Consider the following 21,811-nt stretch of genomic DNA (forward strand, 5'->3'; position numbering starts at 1 on the left):
TCGGAAGAAGTGTATATCACTTTATTTGAACCCTTAATCACTCGTGCTGTATTCACGTTTGTAGAACAATGCCTAGTATTGATAGAGGTCGCATGTCAAGGAATGGAAAAAATGTGAGCAGTTTTTCATACCAAACTAACACGCTTGTTATCCTGTATAGGAATCCATAGCCGTCCGCGTGTGATTCTGACGTTACAGAGACGTCAACATGGCGATAACAATAAAAGGAGTTCAAACGATGAAATGATTTCTGTAGCATGAGATCAGGGCGTGCAAGTATGGAAATGAATTTTTTGACAATTACTTAACAAAATGAAGAGCTAATTCGGAGTGACACGTTTTTTGGCCTCAAAACAGATGTGATTAGAGTACATGAATCAATGCATGACATACTAGCAGGTCCTCTAGTTCAGATGCGGTGACAAGTCTTGAAGGATGTGATTAAAGTTGCTGCATCATTTGCGAATAAAACTGAGGGAAGTGAACCTCTGTACCAACATTCTTTCATTTTACATATGCATTTATTTCGTCGAGGACGAATAGGATCATAAGATCCTCTCTTATAAGTAACATTTTATCCTTGTTTTGAGATTCATTATATATACTACTACATACAATAGAGAAGTTAAGAACTGATAAATGAAAGATACTGTTACTGACAATGCAATTGTTATAATGTAGTCTTATCAATATAGTCAATTCTACTTCAGAGGCTACAGTATTTTCATGTAGTAATAGTAATGATATGCAGAATGTATCTTTAGCAGCATTAGGAACCTATTATTTAACGTGATGTCCTAAACTAAAAATATCTGTGTGTAACTGGTACTCATTAAAATAAAATAGAATGATGATCAGACACCCCTGACATGTTATCTTTGTTGTGGTAAAGAAGCTTACAACACTATCTCATACATAAAGTTGCCTTAAATTGATGGCCATTTCTGTGTTGTCTAAGTTTTTTTATCAACGTTGCTACATTTACTTTGAATTATTGTGTGTGTAAGTGTTAACACATGAATATTTTTTGTGATAGGATAGTCAGAGTATCGGCACTTGCGTCTGGGCCCCCAGTGCCGAACCAGAGCACGAAGGAGCGTTTATCACTGAAGAACCATGGCGGCTGATGGCTGAAGGTCGCTACAATCGCGTCCCATTCATGTCGGGAGTCACGGACCTCGAACTAGTAAACAATATTCACGGTTTGTATGGAAAGGATTTACAAGTTCCTTTTGGATGACAACTCTCAATAGGTTTAGAGCTACTATTGTAAGTTGTTAGTATTACTACTACGTGTCTCTGACATCAGTCGTGATTCTGCAGCTGTGTATATACATGATGAAAGAGAAATACTGAAGTCAGTCGCATGACGGCATTGAAATAATTCGATGGCGACAAGTGAAAATTTGTGCTGTAATTTATTGTACACTCCCAATATCCCCTGTTAGTTCTATGGTTACGGGTTCTAAATTCTTGCACACTAATTTCTCTCCGTTGATAGTAAGACCAGGATCAACGAAACTTGATATCGATTGGCGTTAAACTGTTTATCAGAATAATTTCCTCTAGCAAATCAAGGAAAATGAAAGGTACACCAAATATTGATTTACAGAAACCAAGAAACCAAATAACTAAATACAGATATACGTTTAACAACGAAGAACAGAGTTGATAAATAAGAACTACGAAGTTATGGGGTTTTTAAATCATGCTAAAAGTTTTCGCCAGACGCAATGTTCCCTTAGTGTTCAGGCCGAAGACTGCTTTTATGCAGACATTCGCACTAGTCTATCCTGTGCCAGTCTTTTCATTGCTATAGAAATACAGCAGCCTATACGGCTTGACTTACTAACAATAGTCAGGCATTCGTCTCTCTCTAGAAGTTTCATTCCCACGCCCCCGAACTGCCTCCACACATACAGTTCGCACCATTATCAAACTGATGATTCCTTGACGCCTCAAGATGTGTCCTATCACTCAATGTCTTCTTTTAATTAGATTCTTCCATAAAGGTTATTTTCTCCCTAATCCGATATAGCACCTCTTTATTGCTTATATCTACTCCTCTAATTTTCAGCATTCTTCTGTAGCACCAAACTTCAACAGCTTCCATTATCTTTCTACTTGAATATCGCTTATGCTAACGTTTCAGTTCTGCACGAGACAAATAGTTTCAGAAAATTATTCCTAACACTTCAATTTATATACAATGTTAACAAATTATTCGTCTTCAGAACACATTTTTCGCCATTGCCAGTCTGCATTATATGTTTTGTCGCATATTTTGCTACCCAAAGAGCAAAACTCATTGCCTGATTTAATTCCGGCAGCAATACCGTATGCATGTCTACAATATTCAGTAACCCTTGTTTTACTTTTGTTGATATTCACGTAAACAAAGACGTGCAAACGGTTTGTTCTAAGATATGGAAAAGTAAATGAGTGTTGTTATTTAAAAAATGGTTAAATTAATATCAAAAGTTTATCGGCTTTGGCATCATGTTGGCACGTGGAAGAAACCATAAAAAATCAGAAACAAGCTTTACAAATATATATAAGCTTCATCACTACGAATAACGTTTTATTGTCATTTAAATGATGGTTGACCAACGTTGTAGTCATACCTACCCATTGTTCTTCCAAAAAGAATTGTTCATTCTTCGCTGTATGTTGACACAGAAGATCCTGTTGAAGTGCGGAATGTTGAGTGTCTGAGAGAGAAACAGCATGTTACGTTCTTGAGGTCTACCTGATATAGTGATCATTGTTTGGTTACTGTTACTACAAAGGAGGCAACAACACATGTTATACCCAATGGCTCAAGTGGCCTTTATCCATTACGTCGCTCATACATGCATAGGGCTACATATTATTCTTTGCAACGTATTGTGCCAGCAGTATATCAAATGTAGCTTCAATCCATTTAATTCCGCCCAAGGTTTTTTTGAATTTTCCCATGGGTGTAAGGCGAAAACCGGAACTGTAAATCCCCTCACTAGTAACTCGAATCGGATATTATCTACCGCACGCCCACTACCAGCTCGTAGTACTTGGTCGAAAAAAAAAGAAGAAACATGGACTCTATTGAAGTGTCTGCTAAGGAATCAGTAAGCAAGAACTTACTCCCAGGTAGACAAGGCAAAATACATTTATTAATGGACACATATACTGAAGTGCCAAAGAAACTGGTATAGGCATGCATTTTCAAATACAGAGATACGTAAACAGGCAGAATAGGGCATTGCGGGCGGCAGCGCCTATATAAGAAAACAAGTGTCAGGCGCTGTTGTTAGATCGGTTACTGCTGCTACAATGGCAGGTTATCAAGACTTAAGTGAGTTTGAACGTGGTGTTGTAGTCGGCGCACGGGCGATGGTACACAGCATTTCCGAGGTGGTAACGAAGCGGGAATTTTCGCGTACGACCATTTCACGAGAATATCAGGTATTTGGTAAAACATCAGATCTCCGACATTGCTGCGTCGATAAAAGATCCTGCAAGAACGGGACCAAAGGCGACTGAAGAGAATCGTTCAACATGACAGAAGTGCAACCCTTCCGGAAACTGCTGCATATTCCAATGCTGGGCCATCAACAAGTGTCGGCGTGCGAACCATTCAACGAAACATCGATGTGGGCTTTCGGAGACGAGGGCCCACTCGTGTACGCTTTGTGACCGCACGACACAAAGCTTTACGCCTCACCCGGACCCTCAACACTGACATTGGACTGTTGATGAATGGAAACATGTTGCCCGGTCGAAAGAGTCTCGTTTCACTTTCTATCGAGTGGATGGACGTGTAAGGATATGCAGACAACCTCGTGACTCCATGGACCCTGCGTGTCAGCATGGGACTGTACAAACTGATGGAGGCTCCGTAATGGTGTGGGGCGCGTGCAGTTGGAGTGATATGGGACCCATGATACGTGTACATACGACTCTGACAGGTGACACGTGCGTAAGTATCCTGTCTGTTCATCTGCAGCCATTCATGACTATTGTGCATTGCGACGGACTTGGGCCATTGCAGCAGGGCAATGGGACACCCCACACTTCCAGAATTGCAGCAGAGTGGCTCGTGGCTCCAGGAACACTCTTCCGAGTTTAAACCCTTCCACTGGTCACCAGACTCCCCAGAAGTGACCATTATTGAGCATATCTGGGATGCCTTGCAACGTGCTGCTCGGAAGAGATCTCCATCTCCTCGTTGTGTTATGGAGTTATGGACAGTCCTGCAGGATTCATGGTGTCAATTCCCCCCGGGCATTACTTCAGACGTTAGTCGAGTACTTGGCACGTCCCGTTGCGGCACTTCTGCGTGCTCGCAGGGGCCCTACACAATGTTAGGCAGATGTACTAGTTTCTTTGGCTCTTCAGAGTTCATTTATTATTAACCACATTAAACAGTAATTGCCATTTCTGTAGTTCTTGACGTGTAAATAACAAAAAGTGAAAACCAGTAATATCTCTTTTCGACCACGTGAATGGCATAATCACAGAAAGCAACTGATGCCATACTAGACAAGTCCAATGACTCTATCAGACGAAAGTCTATGTCCAAAAGTATCACAGTTTTGGACGGCTGTCCAGGAACATGAGACAGTAACAAACTGCAAGAAAACACAGTTCGAGTTTCAGGGCTCCGGGAGGTCAATCAGAGCGCAGTGAAGACATTGATGGCTGTGGGCTCGACGTAATCTCTGTTGGCAGCGTTCCCTGGATGGTGAGCAGGCTTCAACTGCAGGACCCTAGCCGTGCAACAAGTACGACTTGAGTGGGAATATCCGTCGTGGACCATTTACGACCAAGTATAAGGGCAGAAGCAAGAAGGCCTGGCTTAACCGCGGCTCCTAGGGGCTACGGGGCTGGCGCCGTCAGCGAAGCGAGCGCCCTGGTCGCAGCGGTGGCGTCGTGAGTTGCCCCTGACATTGTGCAATGCTGGTTGTTATCGTACAGAATTGCCGCTGTTTTGGTCCTCGTTTCCATGGCGCCTAAGAGCTTGTGTACCGGCTACCTGCTGCATTATCATGCTAAAGTGGTGAGCTAAACGCCCAGACACAACGTCTACAAAAACTTTCACCTCGAACATGCTGTCGTATCCGTCCGAGTAGAGAATGAAACGCAGAAACAAAAAAGAAAACAAGAGCTCTCACTTATGCTGACATTTGGCGCTGTTCACTGTGATCTGTCGTTCAGGAGCAGTAATTAAGGTTCAGCAGCCGACGGACTCTCTGTCTATGGACTGGAACTGGCCTGTGCTGCTCACAACTGCAGCGCACGCACCACTCCACATCGGGCTTAAACTTGGCAGGCTCATATTCGCAACCGCACCTCCAAGAAACCACTACTGTCCAACGTCCACTTTGATTTTCTCCTCCATAGATGTGGTGACAAAGATTAAAACGTTTCAAGTTTTGCAACTTTATCTTAAGACTGCATCCCTGAAAACTCTGGGAATAGTTTTCTGTCACAAGAAAGTGATTTCTTCTTCGTAGGTGAAGGGGCATTGGCCGGCTGCGGTGGCCATGCGGTTCTAGGCGCTCAGACCGGAACCGCGCGACTGCTACGGTCGCTGGTTCGAATCCTGCCTCGGCCATGGATGTGTGTGATGTCCTTAGGTTAGTTAGGTTTAAGTAGTTCTAATTTCTAGGGGACTGATGACCACAGATGTTAAGTCCCATAGTGCTCAGAACCATTTGAACCATTTTTGAAGGGGCATTGGCTTTCCACTCAGTGCGGTGTTGCTGTTTCGTTTGTGCCGTGAATTAACGCACCAACATGTCACCCACAGATATAAAACAGTGCAAAGTATTAGATTCTTTTAAAAAGTTATCATTTAACAAACTGGTACCCACTTTGCTCAAAGAATTCTTATACCTAATTCTTAAAATATTCGCATGGTGTCAGATACTTCACGCATCTTTATTTCATTTAACACCATGTTATGTATTTTATAGATACTTACAATTCTGATTATGGTTTAGTATCGACCTTAACGACGATCATCTTGAACAGAAGTATCACTGAATTAAGATCAAAATAAAACAGCGAACTCTTTATAATAACTGACAAATTACGACCAATTTCTGTTGGCAGTAAAACGCCCAAAACAAAAAATGTTATAACGGTACGGCATTCTTCATTGACATCATCCATAACATATTCTGTTATCACATATCTTACAAAATGCTAAATCCGAAACTGAACTGAGGAAATTTTTCACCTCTACCTATTTCATAGCAGAACTTGTATTTCGTAAGATACTCGTTCCATGTCATTACGGTGTGACATCAAATAATTAATGCAGCCAAACTTGTAGCATATTAAAAAGGCCCATGATCGAGATACAAATCAGGGAGAACTTCCAAGACGTGTGAGTGCAGAATTACCTGACGAAAAACAGTATTAAACTGAGTGGGTAGCAAAACAGTATCGAGTGGATGAAATATCTAGAAGTGTTATTGACTTGAATTCCTTAGAAGTCGCTTCACATTTGGCCTCAGACGATTAATTTTCTCTTAATTTTGAGAGACGTATTAGCATTACGTAAATCTAGGTTGTTGAAAAGCACCTTAACATATTAGTGATACATAATGTAAAGAAGACACCTAAATCAGGACAGCTCAAATGAGTGGTACAATTAACAGACAATCTGCCATTGCTAACACATTTCACTACTGGAAATAACAAGCGTTTGATTTTTTTCATCGCAGGTAATGCAACGCTAGCAACAGAAGAAGGTATTAGCTACTTCAACGAAAACTTTGAGGCTATTATTGGATGTGATCTGAGGCTTCCAACCAGAGCCGAACGGCTGAATGGCGCTCGTGCAGTGAAACAGTTTTATTACAATGGCAGCGACATCACAGTGCAGGATAATTTCACCACAGCTTTGGTAAGTGGCAGTAGTACTCAATTAAATTCCTCATCTACGAAATGCTATATAACGAAATCTGTAACAAAAATGATGAAGATCTAATCCAGAAACCAAATTAACAAGCAGTCCGCAACATTTAAAATTAACCTGCTAGTGTAAAACTTAATTTACGGTGGCAATGTAAATCTTAACAGCAGTTTATAAGAACGTTGTACTATTTACACAAGATGATCGAGAAATTAATGACACTGCTGTTGGTACAATGTGTATTTATTTTAAGAATCCTCTAGCTGTGTATTAAGCGCCTGAGCACGAGCAAAGTCAGAAGGAATTGATAGGTAGTGAGTGGTAACTATTTGGTTCTTACAGCTTTACAAAAAACTTGTGGCGTCGAACCTACTTTGATAGTCATACGAAACTATGCTATACTTGGTGGAGCGGTTTGTATGCAAGCAATGAACACCTGGAAAGTATAAACTGTCACGCAAAATTTGTCGACCAACAGTTCGTTCCAATATTTCCGTACTTCTATAGCTTCTGGAGTTCCTGCACGGTGCAGCCAATCTACAAAGTGGCTCTTCAAGTGAAAAGAGTGCCCAGATTCGTATTTCACTTAAAAAGTGACTAGCGACGAGCATATTTCAAATCGTTCAGTTACATGGTAGAGGGTATCGAATTTAAACCTGATGCAGACATTTGTGAATCAATTATCTGACCTCAGAACTCTCGTAGAGTGAAATAACTATAGAAGTGAGCCAGGTTACCGATTCCCAACTGACTGCACCCCTTCAACGGGCAACGTCAACGTGCACTAGTGCTGACACTTGACGTACAAATTGTAGTACCGAGGATGAGTAATTGTTAAGTTTCGAGTTACTTGGAACATAAGAAACTCTTTGGTTTCCTCTATTACTAGTTACAAAAATAAAATTAGTAACGATGATTATACCGGTGAAACATAGTGTTACTATGTCACGCAGATTTTTCACAATTTTTCTGACGCTCGGTTCATAGAGCAGCAAAAACAAATGGTCCACTTCATAGTTTTGTTCTGAACTGTCACTTTTTGTTGCTCAACCAACGGCTGTGGTATCGCCATTGATAATGTGTTCTGTACACTAACGGTGTTAAGCTGCCTTGGACCTTTTCCTTGTTGCACTGCTCGAGTACAGTCCACCTCATCGTACAACTGCAACTCAAGACCACTTGCAAAGAGAAATAAATACTTTAGCCTGGTGGAAAACAGTTCTTTTTTCAGTCATGTGCACACAGTATTTAACAAGGTCGAAAATGAGTCTGTTAAAGCAACACTACTACTCACATGTACCCAGACCAGGAGATCCTCATTCTAACAAAAGTTTTAAATATGTTTCATCTATGAAGTGGAATTCGCTGTGAACGAAACACTATCAATTGTTTTCTGCGCGCAAGACCTAGACCAACTTACGGTCTGAGTACAAATGTTACAATAGGAAACTATGTTTCTTATATTTTTCATACAATCATAGAAAAATTGTAATAGCAGTTTTCATTATTGGATAGTTAAAACAATAGAAAATCGTTTTGTATAGCTCTGGTTCCAAGTTTCACTGTAAAATACATAACTCACGAAAGTTATGTCCGTTGTACTTGTGTTTTTGTTTGTTATTTTATGTAATATCATTAGGAATAAAGTGTTTATTCGCTTATTTCATACTCTTACTAAAAACTGATATTTTGACTGGATCCAGGTTTATTATTTTCATATATTTAATTATAATTTTCAGTTAGATTCTCATATGTTTTTCGTGGAGGGAGTTGACGCTGTCGTAAGGAATATGGCTAACTATTCCTCAGAGCCTGTATACTACTATGAATTTACTTACAACGACGGACCTTTCAACCGATATCCTGAAGGTAAGAAAAATACGTCTTATTACGAACAGACTACGTGAATGTTTCTTCGGAATGCAGGTCTCCTTAAGAAAAGAAATAGACATATTAGAAATTCTCATACAAACAATACAGTACGTCAAATGTCCTAATGAAAAGTGTACAGTACTATCAAATATGAAAAAAATGCACTGTATTTCCTATAATATATATCCCCAAAAGTGTGTTTAAATTCCATTTTAGATCTTATGCATATAAACGATTAACCTACGGCAAGTGAATGTGTAAGGGTAAAAACTGACATTTGAAAAGCAGCAGTAACTGTGTGGTTTCATTTTCCACCAACGTTTATATGTTTGAAAGGCGTGTGTGGTTTCATTATCCATCAGCGTTTGCTTGTTTGAAAGGCGTGAAGAGATTGCAGAGAATAACCAAAATTGTCATACTAGCTGAACAAGACTTTTCATACAAACAGAACAAGTCTACAGAGAATGGACTGCATATTTCTTAAAGTTAACTAATATCTGAATATTTATCTCGTCATCAAAGACTGATTTGGTCAATAGGTTCAATGAAAGATGTTCTAATGAAAGAGGTGACGGATGTCTCATTTTTTTTTTAATTTTAGACAACGTTCCACGTTTCAAGCAGATACTTAAATTTATTTTTACAGAAAATCGAAAGCAGGAAAATATGGGTACGTAACAAATGTGAAAAGACACATTTATAAGATATTGTACCTATTTTTAAAATTTTCATCCAGGCAGTCCAGAATACCAACGATGGTTAGGGTAAACAGAACTCATACTAATTCTCTGCTCCCTAGATCGGCGTAAGTTTTAAACGGGAGCAGATGGAGGATAACACTGGAATGTAACTGGAACATCAAGAAGGTCATAAAATTTCATTCCATGTTTCACTGTCTCCAGTGTCCATAACAGACTACATTACTTTAACCACCAATAAATAATTTTAGAGATGTAGAATTACAAACATATGCAGATACTCATTGTAAGATTTCGTTCCACTAATCTGTATCTCAAAACGTTTAGATCATCAGCTGACCGGAAGTCGGTTGATCTGTCGTCAAGTGAAATAAATGCTTATTTATTTTACTTGTACCGCTGGACAATTCATGTACGCAAATTAAGTTCGTAGCTCCGTGATTAAGAACAGTTCGGTGGAAACAGAACAGTCCCCACATGAAATTAAAAGACAAAAGTATTTTATCACTCGATAATCCATAACCAAATATATTAAATAATGTAACAAAAACGAACTATTAAAATTATTTATGATGTCTAGTACAGAGATTTTATCTGTCTGCACTTCGTATCTTTGATCCAGGTGTCCGCTTTTATCGTCGGTAACAGGTAACTCTTCAGATAAATTCTACTGTTATGCTCTTGCGATATCATAGAGGACAAACAGACTCGATGCTGTTCAGTATGAGTTGGTTGTGATTAAAGTGTAGCTACTCACGGAGGTGTGGACTGTAATTATTATAGTATAACAGCGAAACATGTTAGATATGCGAATGCGTTAATGCGGAAAAAAATTTGTTACGATTCTGGCCACCAGGTGCAAATGTGTCACTGTACATTTTTTGTATTACGTTATAACGTCCACGCTGTCATTTCACAATCCATAACGGTTGATGATGAAATCAACATTATGTGCCTTTCTCGCTTATTTGACCTTCTCTGGCCAAGTCCCGTTCCTAATCCATTACTTATGGAAGCATTTCTGTATGTCTTTCTTGTGTTCACAGCGACAAATTTTCACCTGTTGGCCAAAATAGGCACTAACGGTTTTTTTCAGCGTAAATTGATTCCATCACATTAACTCATTCGCATATGTACCAAGATTCGGTGCCACACGATAATTATAGCCCACACTGGATCTTCCTGAGTAATAGCACTTTAATTACAACCACCCAGTACCAAGCAAGACGGTGCAGCGGTCAAAAATTGGAGGCATCCTGGCAAACAGGGATTCAAATCCCAGCCCAGCCTATCCGATTTAGGTTATCCTTCGTTTCCGTATACACCAGGATGGATCGTCTGAAAGCGCACGGTCGATTTTGTACCCACGCTTTCCCATTTCACCTCTGATCACCTCGTCTTCAATGGGACTATAAAGCATAATCTTGCTTCTTTCTTCTGGTGCAGAGTAAAGAGAAGCCAAATAAAACAACAGTAAACAATGTCAGCCATAGCCTCTCATACTATGAATTACATCAAAGTTCATTGTTAGTCTTTCTTTTGCTAACTATACGATGCCTTTCCAAGTTATGACTATAAATGTACGACGTTAATGATCATGTTCTCGAACTCCTCATCCCAAAAAACAGTAGCTGTGTTACTCCTTGAGTTTGTATTCTTACTATTTCCAACTCAACGTTTTATATCTTCATTTACCTCAATTTTATCTCTTTATCCTATGCTCGTGAATGTAACACAACATGCGCTGATTATTGATGCACAACCTAATAATCACTTATACATAGATTTATCGCTATGAGGCTTTCGCAAGACTTGTATAATTAACTTTCTTATGGTGGTTCCCTGTTATAATACATAAATTTGATCATGATGTTATTGTGTGCGGAATTTCGTAATGAGAACTCCTAGTTATTGTAATCAACAGAAACGAAATACCAAATGCTCCTTACATTTGTTACGTTAATATAAGAACAAAATAGCTATTTTAGATTTATGTTTTATGTTATCTTCCAGGCGTAGGCCATGCTATCGACATAGCATATATGTTCCTTTCATTCTGGCTTGATCCCACATCTGACGGGGCTATTCTCCGAGACCAGATGACTGCAATGTGGACTAACTTCGCTAAGTACGAGTAAGTACTATTTTCTTTACTCTACCTTAGGCTCATACAGTACAATAAATATGACTTTCGGAAACTATACGAAAAATCAGTGCATTCTAGAATTACATAATTTTGAAACCATCTCACAACCATCAAACAAGAAGACTCCAAAAGAAGACAAACACCGCATTCTACGGTACTGGCATAATTTTTGGACGTAATATTTAAACACACCCCCTCCTAGCAGGAGGTACGCGACACTAGTGATGAGAGAATGTACGGTTGCCTTCAACAACGTGTCAGTCTCTTTCTATTCATAACTCTCTTTCAGACATATTACAGGGCGTCCAGCTACAAATAAACACGGGTGCACTGTTTGCGTAATGGTCCCCATCACGTTTCAGTCACATTGTTCGAGACTCATCGGGTCTTAGGCAGCGAGCGGCTGAAGTTAAATTGCAGCTATTGACAGATGTAAGGTGCGGTCTATAAGTAGCGAATGGCAGGAAAATTTGGTAGATTTACGTTCAAAAATACTAGTGCTAATTCTGGCTACCAGGCAAAAATCTGGTGGTGTGAATGTAAGAAGGACGTATAGAATTGTTTCCATACGTAACGGATTAGGAAAGCTTCGTGAACAGAACAGATCAAACAAATAAGAAAGCCGTAATGTTAATTTTATTATTATCCTCCATTTGCACAATCTGTTGAATCTGAGCACTGGAGACGTCGACGGGATGCTGCATCGGTAAAATGATGAGATCAACAGATGCTCGCAGCAGTTCCGGTGGAATCTGAGCAACGTATTCCTGTATACTGGCATTAAGGTCAGCTGGAGACCGAAAGTGCTCCTGGTAAACGCGTTCTTTTAGATACCCCCCAAGCAGAGAGTCTCATGGATTTAGACCAGACGATCTTGCAGGCCACGCGTCTGGGAAACCTGTTGAGGTAACATGTTCGTGGAACTTTGCATTAAGCAGATCTTTCACTGGACGAGTGGCGTGACGTGTTGCCCCATCTTGCGCGCAAACAGTGGTCTCCACATTTTTGCGCTTTTGCGAGGCAGGAATGATATGCTGTACAAGGCGGTCTCAATAATGTGCAGTTGGCAGGGTAGACGTGACAGCCCTCTGGGTATATTCTCTTCAAAGAAGAGCAGACTGATAATTAAGGTGTTTGAGAACTCCCACATCACACAGTCAGGTACGGCGAGTGCAATGGCTATTCGTGCACAACACGCTGTTTAACATTACCTCGAATTCGGCAGGTCTGTGTATTTACTGCACCCTTTACTGTGAAATGTGGCTCGTTAATCCATAGAATATTGCCTAGCCACACGTCATCAGCCTCGATCCGCGCCAGAAATCGAAGATTCAGAATATTGCTGCAGATCTTGAGTTTCAGTTGCTGCATCGTCTGTATCTTATACCAGTACCAGAGTAATACAGACTGCAGAACTTTCCTTACTATTGATCTTGAGATGGACAATTCTCATGAGACTCCACGAGCACTAGCACTACCAAGGGCGCCTTCCTCTTCCAGGTGCCACATGAAGCTCGCCAGCGTTTTCGAATTTCATTCTCGTCTTCTTTAAACCATTTAATGATATCGGGCCCCTCCCCAAACCTTTCAGTCTGCGGTAATCTCTCAATTCACCGCAATAATTTCTGCCGTTCACAGAAAACAATTTCACTAATAGTGTACGGTCTATCTTCTCGATAGCCAACTCACGTTATGGCTTGTCAAATGACAGCGTGTATATTGCACCGTCACACAGTTTTCGACATGAAGGAAGCAACCAGTTCTATTAGCTTCACGACTGCACATATCAGTGCATTGGACTGATTTATGATTTATATTGAGTCACGTAAAGCACTTGGTTTACACAGACTACATTTCTAATGTACAGACTTCTCATCAACGTTCATGGAAGGCTCTGAAACTTCCCACCCCAGCTGCGTGTCACTGAAAGGGTACGGTAGACCATTATCCTCAAATGCATGCATGTCTACAGTTGTGTATATTTTAAATACTTACGAGTATTATTAATATCTGATCAGACAATTTTGTAAAATGCAGTTTCATTAATATCTTAGAAACGTAAAATTTTCTGACGAATGAATTTTTCGCTTGTTCTGATGCAACAATCTGTGGACGCTTGCTGATGATACTGAGGTGTACGGTAATGTGTCGAAGTTGACTTAGACAAAATTTCTAGATGGTTTTGTGAATGGCAGCTAGCTCTAAATGTAGAAAAATGTAAGTTAATGCTGATGAATAAGAAAAACAAAACCATAATGTTTTGGTGCAACATTAGTGGGGCCCTGCTTGACAGAGTCACGTTATTTAAATATTTGTGCGTAACACTGCAAAGTGATATGAAATGAAACGAACATGTGAAGATTGTGGTTGAAAAGGCAAATGGTCGACTTGGATTTATTGGTAAAATTTTAGGAAAGTGTGGTTTATCCGTAAAAGAGACAGCATGTATGACGCTGGTGCGATCTATTGCTCTAGTATTTGGGATCTGTACCAGGTCGTATTAAAGGAAGACATCGAAGCAATTCAGAGGCGGGCCACTAGATTTGCTACTGATGGGTCCTACCAACACGCAAGAGTTACGGAGATGCTTTGGGCACTCAAATGGGAACCCCTGGATGGAAGGCGACGTTTCTTTGCGAGGAACACTATTGAGAAAATTTAGAGAACTGGCATTTGAAGCTGGCTGCAGAACGATTCTGTTGCCTTCAACATACACTCCTGGAAATGGAAAAAAGAACACATGGACACCGGTGTGTCAGACCCACCATACTTGCTCCGGACACTGCGAGAGGGCTGTACAAGCAATGATCACACGCACGGCACAGCGGACACACCAGGAACCGCGGTGTTGGCCGTCGAATGGCGCTAGCTGCGCAGCATTTGTGCACCGCCGCCGTCAGTGTCAGCCAGTTTGCCGTGGCATACGGAGCTCCATCGCAGTCTTTAACACTGGTAGCATGCCGCGACAGCGTGGACGTGAACCGTATGTGCAGTTGCCGGACTTTGAGCGAGGGCGTATAGTGGGCATGCGGGAGGCCGGGTGGACGTACCGCCGAATTGCTCAACACGTGGGGCGTGAGGTCTCCACAGTACATCGATGTTGTCGCCAGTGGTCGGCGGAAGGTGCACGTGCCCGTCGACCTGGGACCGGACCGCAGCGACGCACGGATGCACGCCAAGACCGTAGGATCCTACGCAGTGCCGTAGGGGACCGCACCGCCACTTCCCAGCAAATTAGGGACACTGTTGCTCCTGGGGTATCGGCGAGGACCATTCGCAACCGTCTCCATGAAGCTGGGCTACGGTCCCGCACACCGTTAGGCCGTCTTCCGCTCACGCCCCAACATCGTGCAGCCCGCCTCCAGTGGTGTCGCGACAGGCGTGAATGGAGGGACGAATGGAGACGTGTCGTCTTCAGCGATGAGAGTCGCTTCTGCCTTGGTGCCAATGATGGTCGTATGCGTGTTTGGCGCCGTGCAGGTGAGCGCCACAATCAGGACTGCATACGACCGAGGCACACAGGGCCAACACCCGGCATCATGGTGTGGGGAGCGATCTCCTACACTGGCCGTACGCCACTGGTGATCGTCGAGGGGACACTGAATACTGCACGGTACATCCATACCGTCATCGAACCCATCGTTCTACCATTCCTAGACCGACAAGGGAACTTGCTGTTCCAACAGGACAATGCACGTCCGCATGTATCCCGTGCCACCCAACGTGCTCTAGAAGGTGTAAGTCAACTACCCTGGCCAGCAAGATCTCCGGATCTGTCCCCCATTGAGCATGTTTGGGACTGCACGTCCAGCACGAACGCTGGTCCAACTGAGGCGCCAGGTGGAAATGGCATGGCAAGCCGTTCCACAGGACTACATCCAACATCACTACGATCGTCTCCATGGGAGAATAGCAGCCTGCACTGCTGCGAAAGGTGGATATACACTGTACTAGTGCCGACATTGTGCATGCTCTGTTGCCTGTGTCTATGTGCCTGTGGTTCTGTCAGTGTGATCATGTGATGTATCTGACCCCAGGAAAGTGTCAATAAAGTTTCCCCTTCCTGGGACAATGAATTCACGGTGTTCTAATTTCAATTTCCAGGAGTGTATATTGCTCGTAACAACCTCGAAGATAAGATACGAAAAATTAGATCTTCATACAAAGGCCAATACACAGTCGTTTTTCCTCGTTCTATTTGCGAGTGGAACACGAAAGGAAATGACTAGTAGTGGTAAGGGATACCCCCGACATGTGCCGTAGGATGGATTGTGGAGTATCGATGTAGATGTAGATGTGACAAACTTGCTCGTAGCGATCGTAAACGTCTTCTTGTACATCTGTTTCCATGACCATTTATAAATGTTATTGCTTTTGTTCCAGTAATCCGACTCCAGAATTGAACTCAATGCTGACACAAAAATGGGAAGCGTACAACGAATCGCTGCCGTTCTACATGGAACTGACATCTCCTCTGAAGCCAGGAATGAGGTTATATGAGCCGTACATGAACTTCTGGCACAGTTTACTGCCATAATAAGTGCAACAACTGGAATATAATTTTTGTGATGCTTCACTGATTCTAAAGTGGTCAACGTTGATATCTTCCAAATGCTACGCTCTCGTGTACGTGTTTGATTCATAATCACTCAATGTAACGCTCCATTTTATTAACATTAAATCATTATCAACACCTATATGAATGTCTGTAAAGAAGACCTACATTTACTTTTCAACTTCTTACTTGAAGCTAAACCTATTGATGCAGTATTCGCAGTGAGACGTTCACAAAAGTTCAAGAAAAATTAATTCATTAAATCTCTTTGTGTATGATTCGTACAACAGCATAATGATTATTTCAGTGACTTCAGAGCAGATATGTTTGCAGAAACGTAAGTTCTCACATAAGTACATGTTCACAAGAATCTTTAACGCAACGAGAATTCATGTACTCACATTTACTTGGTCAGAGTCAGACACGCGCGGACTGCATTCGAATTCTTAGATATGTAAAGAGTGCCATGGGATTTGAAGGGTGATTTCTTATTTCTTTTATCATTCTATAGTATCTTCCAGCAGCTAATAATAAGATGAATTACAAACTTTTACCGTTCTTTGAGGACAGTATCAGCTGCTGGCCTACTCCTCCAGTAGGGAGCAATCAGTACAAGTACATAAGAAATAGCAGAAAGTGTTAAAAGGAACACTATAAGACAACTTCCGAAACTATGAGAAAAACATTATTATTGTAGACATCAAATGATGCATCTGTGAATTACTAAACGAACTTCAGAAATATTAATAACAGCGTTTGTAATTGCTCCACAACACGCAATGTGACGGAAATTTCTTTCTCACAAAATTTATTTTGAAGCACCAGGCACGATTTTCCTGTTTTCACCCACAAAATGACAAAACGTCTCGATTTAGAAAATAAAAACTGGAATGAATTTATCGACTTGAGTTTTTCGCAGTTTCGTCATATAATCTTCAATTTATTCACTGAAGAGCCGAAGAAACTGGTACGATTGATGAAACGTGAAATAATCAGAATTGCATAGAGGCATACTTCTAGGCAGGATTGAGTTCTTGTTTGATTACATCTTCAGTGCATTGGTTTCACTGTAGTTTACACGTCGTCTCAATTCGAAATCTTACCTAAGATGCGACATTGAGTGGGTGACCAATAATAGCAATTTACACGGTAAAAGAACGATATAATTTTGTAAACATGTTCTAGTACCGAGCAATACTATAAATGTGGTTAAGGAAATTGTTTCAAACGGTTAGATCGGTAAAATGGATATTCCGATTTAAGAGTTTTATAAGTCAGTTTTTAGTAATGATAGCCTCACTGGTGTAACACGTAGCTCTACTTTTCCAACTGTAGTCTATTTGCTTCTTTTCCAGAATATTTCTCGCCAGTAACTGTCAGTTTTTCAGGATTAACCGAACGTATCAAAATTGAAATGTACATCTACTTTGATCATCTGCTTCATTCTGAATTTGAATTTCATTCTGAGGTTTTCAAATAACGTAAGTCTATACTATGCTTCGTCATATACCAACAGTTAGTTAGTTAGTTACTAGTTTCATGTTCCATATATCTTTTGCATGATAAATCATAATGATGAGCAATGGGTTATTTTATATTAGTATAATTTTTAAATATGCCTCCATGCTGATAATTTATTAGTTTCTTTTTACTTTTCAATTAAAGACAGACAGATGCTAGCCAGTAATCGTACACATCATCATTTACATATTACAGTAATAGATAGTCTTCTGTGGAATAGGTGGAGTTGACAAATAGAAACGTTATCAGTTTAATTTAAAATTTCGCTTTTGTATCACTGGGTAAGTGATCAAAACTTTTCCTTGCAGCGTTGTGACAATCTTAATGTGGCATAATGAATGTCATTTTTTTCCTTCTGGTGGTGTAGTTCTCTACATCATTGTTGCTGTTGAAGTATAGTGGAATGTTTACAACAAATTTCGTGAGAGAATAACTGTACTGAGAACCAGACAAATTGCTACTCACATACCGAGCAGCAGGCAGATATGACGAAAAGAGTGTTCACGTATGCTTTCATCCAAAGACTTCTTCAGAATGGAATCAAATCGTTGATACAATCGTACACACAAAAGACCGCTGTCTCCGGCTGTTCCAGCCAGAATGTTTTTGTTTCAAGAAGAAGGAGATGTGAACAATAAATTAGTATCGGCGGGAGGAATTTAAGGCATAACATACTGCACTAACAACCAGCATTGTGTGGGGATGGGACAGTTGATACAGCGTGGCTCGGATGTTGGAGCGTTTCGAAAAAAGCAGGAAAGACTAAAAATAAACGGTGCAGCCATAATTCATATATACAAAAGAAAATATTGTCTGAACGTCTCCACTTAAGAGTGAAATGTCATTCTTTTAAACTTTAAATTATGATTGGATAGATTAGTACACCCATAAACGACGCAAGCTGGCGTGATTGATAAAATAACTATGTCTCCACACAGTAAAGGCAGCAGATGCTCTTTAGGATACGACCACAAAAGACGATGGATATCCCCAACAGCTCTGCACCGGCACTTCAGAGTGACATTAGAGAGCAGTACCACCCTGGTCAACCATGTATTGCAAAGTGGGCATGCGGGTTGTTTTGTTAGTGTGGGTTGCCTACATTCAGGGTCATTAACCTATTGTTCTGCTTAGTGGATTATGACTCCCTGGGAATATCTGTTCTCCTGAGAAATCTCCACCCTCCCCCTCCCATCTCAACCTACCTAATATCGTGTAGAACCCCCGAGAGCTCGCAGAAGTGCCACAACACAGCGTGGCGTGGACTCAACTAATGTCTAAAAGAGTGCTTGAGGGAATTGACATTATGAATCCTGCAGGACTGTCCATAAATCCGTAAGAGTACGAAGGGGTGGAGATTTCTTCTGAAAAGCACGTTGTAAGGCATCCCACATATGCTCAATAATGTTCGTGCCTGTGGAGTTTGGTGGCCAGCGGAAGTGTTTAAACTCTGAAGACTAGTCCCAGTGCCACTTTGTAGCGATTCTGGATGTGTGGGGCGTCGCACTGTCCTGCTGGAATTGCCTAAGACCGTCGGAATGCACAATGGACACAACTGGATGCAGGTGACCGGACAGGATGCTAATGTACATGTCACCTGTCAGAATCGTATCTAGAAATATCAGAGGTCCCATATCACTCCAGCTGCACACGCCCCACACAATTAGAGGGCCTCCACAAGCTGAACAGCCCCCAGCTGACATGCAGAGTCCATGTATTCATGAGGTTGTCTCCATACTCCTACTTGTCTATGCGCTCGATACATTTTGAAACGAGTCTCATCCGACCGGGTAACATGTTTCCAGTCATCAACAGTCCGATATCAATGTTCACAGGCCCAGGCGAGGTGTACAGCTTTGTGTCGTTCAGAATGGATCTCTTGCTGACACTTGTTGAAGGCCCAGCATTGAAATCTGCAGAAATTTGCGGAAGGGCTATACTTCTGTCACGTTGAACGATTCTCTTCAGTCGTTATTGGTTCCATTATTGCAGGATCTTTTTCCGTACGCTGCGATGTCGGAGCTTTGATGTTTTACCAGATTCCTGATATTCACGGTGCGCTCGTTAATGGTTGTACGGGAAAACCCCCTCTTCATTGCTGCCTCAGAGATTCTGTGTCCCATCGGTCGTGCGTCTACTATAATACCACGTTCAAACTCTCTTAAACTTTGGTAGCCTGCCAGTGTATCAGTAGTAACCGATCTAAAAACTCCGCGAGACACTTATTGTTCTATATAGGCGTTGCCGACCGCAGCTCCGTATTCTCTCTTTTACATGACTCTGTATTTGAATACGAATGCCTATATCAGTTTCTCTGGCACTTCAGTGCAACAAACACGTAAACCCAGGACTGTGCAAAACGTAAATATCTTGTGAATATCAGCAAGTTTTCCCTCTCCACGGGGTCGCATGTGGTCGATTTGATCGACCCATGAACTTGAACACATGCCATCACTATGCAGAAAAATGTTGAATTGAATCCAGGATTTACCAAATAGCCGCTTGTCTCCTGCTATCGGACCATTAGTTCTGATTTTGTTTCCACCACCAGGATGCTAAATATAGAAACGAATAAAAATAAGAGTTTATGAAAGATGGAGTCGGTCCTGTAGCCAACTTTCAATGCAATTTCGACCGTGACCTCGTTAGAGGACAAGTTTGTAATGGAGGGGGATTGTGTAGTAATTCTGTCGCGACATTGCGTTTCCGTCAGTTAAGTTAAGGACGCCACAGAAAACCAAACGAGGAAAGTAAATCGCGCTGCTACAAAACTCTTCCAGAATACGTCAGCAGTGTCTTAATCGCTGCACCGCTTTGCTCAGTACAAAATTTCTGGATACCGACTGGAGCCGTCATCAAAGACTGCCCAACGTGTACGTTTTCAAACCTTTTCAAAACTGTAACCATTGATCTTGCTTAATCAGTCCGATGCCACCAATACACGCTACTGTTTTTTAGGTCAAAGATAATGGAAATCACTCTTAACATTTTTTCTTTGTTTGTATGTCTACTCCTAAAGTTGGAGATTTCCACCTTCGTAAACATGACAAGAGAGTTAACCAACATTTTCAAGCATATCTGGTTAGCTCTTTATACACCTTCTTCTTTTTAGTCATACATCTATTTTGCCCGAATATTGACAAAATTTTCCCATTTTGAATATTCCGGATACTATGATGCACATAGTAAACAACTTTTCATAACGATGCTTAGTAGGTGATCTTTGTGGTTTGTCAGTGGCAAAACTACTGAATCATTGAACAAGGTACAGTGAAGACTTGCCTAAACATTGTATAGAAATACATTTTACTTGATATAAATGAACACAAAAAACTGCACAACATTAACACCAAAAAGATGATGCACCCGTTTGTGACAACGCTGTGCCACACCTACAACTAACTCAAGCAGACGACACACGGACAGTCACCATGTAGCAGACTAGAAGTGTTGGTGCGAAGCAACAGACAGCTTTACATAGAGATGCATGCGGATTCCACACAGTAAACAGTGAAGAAACAGTCGTCATCCTACGACGAATTGTACGACAATTTCGTGGAATAGCCGATGTGTAATTATTTTTTTATATTTATGAGACTGTAGTGGCTGTCAATACAGGATATTACAAAGAGTTTCAAAACAAATTAATAGCCTGAATTGCAATAGTAACATTGCAGAAGACGAGAATTTGTTGTTGACAGTCTAATAACATTTGGTAGATGTTCTTGTGAAGATAACACAATACTGAAACGTAATTCGTATGTCATTACTTGATACTATTGCGGACATAGCTTCAACAAAAAAGAGGTGACTCTTAAGGTGCTGGAATTACAATGCTCCCACACGGCAAAGTCACGTATAACCTACACTATAGAAACAATAGAGTAAGGAGGGCTCTTGTATTAACTCGTCCAAAGTAACGCTAAAGCAATAAACTTCTACATCCACACCAGGATGACTGATTAAAGACGTGAATAATTGAACCTATTGAACTTCAACTGAGACTAAGTTTAATAAATTTTACTATTTTACTGGCATAATTTTATTTATTAATGTTTAATTTGCAATATATATGTAAGTAAGCACCATTAGAAAAATTTAAAGACTGCTAATAT

The 21,811-nt window shown here is 41.0% G+C and overlaps 1 protein-coding gene across 1 annotated transcript; it reads left to right on the top strand.

Annotated features, from left to right (window-relative positions):
• The first annotated feature begins 885 nt into the window (after positions 1–885).
• LOC124777521 (acylcarnitine hydrolase-like) lies at positions 886–16,232 on the top strand. Its single transcript, XM_047252968.1, has 5 exons — positions 886–1,202; positions 6,714–6,895; positions 8,644–8,773; positions 11,488–11,608; positions 16,004–16,232. Exons 1-5 carry the CDS (start codon positions 1,127–1,129, stop codon positions 16,155–16,157), a joined length of 663 nt encoding a protein of 220 aa, XP_047108924.1. The 5' UTR covers positions 886–1,126; the 3' UTR covers positions 16,158–16,232.
• Positions 16,233–21,811: the final 5,579 nt, after the last annotated feature.

This window comes from Schistocerca piceifrons, chromosome 2 (assembly GCF_021461385.2).
Source record: "Schistocerca piceifrons isolate TAMUIC-IGC-003096 chromosome 2, iqSchPice1.1, whole genome shotgun sequence".
In the NCBI taxonomy this organism is placed as follows: Eukaryota; Metazoa; Arthropoda; class Insecta; order Orthoptera; family Acrididae; genus Schistocerca; species Schistocerca piceifrons.

Bases quoted from the DNA above. Each gene is read 5' to 3' on its own strand.
- LOC124777521 (XM_047252968.1), top strand. From the start codon at position 1,127: ATGGCTGAAGGTCGCTACAATCGCGTCCCATTCATGTCGGGAGTCACG. The intron at 6,896-8,643 runs GTAAGTGGCAGT...TATAATTTTCAG, and splicing joins ATAATTTCACCACAGCTTTG to TTAGATTCTCATATGTTTTT. The intron at 8,774-11,487 runs GTAAGAAAAATA...GTTATCTTCCAG, and splicing joins TTTCAACCGATATCCTGAAG to GCGTAGGCCATGCTATCGAC.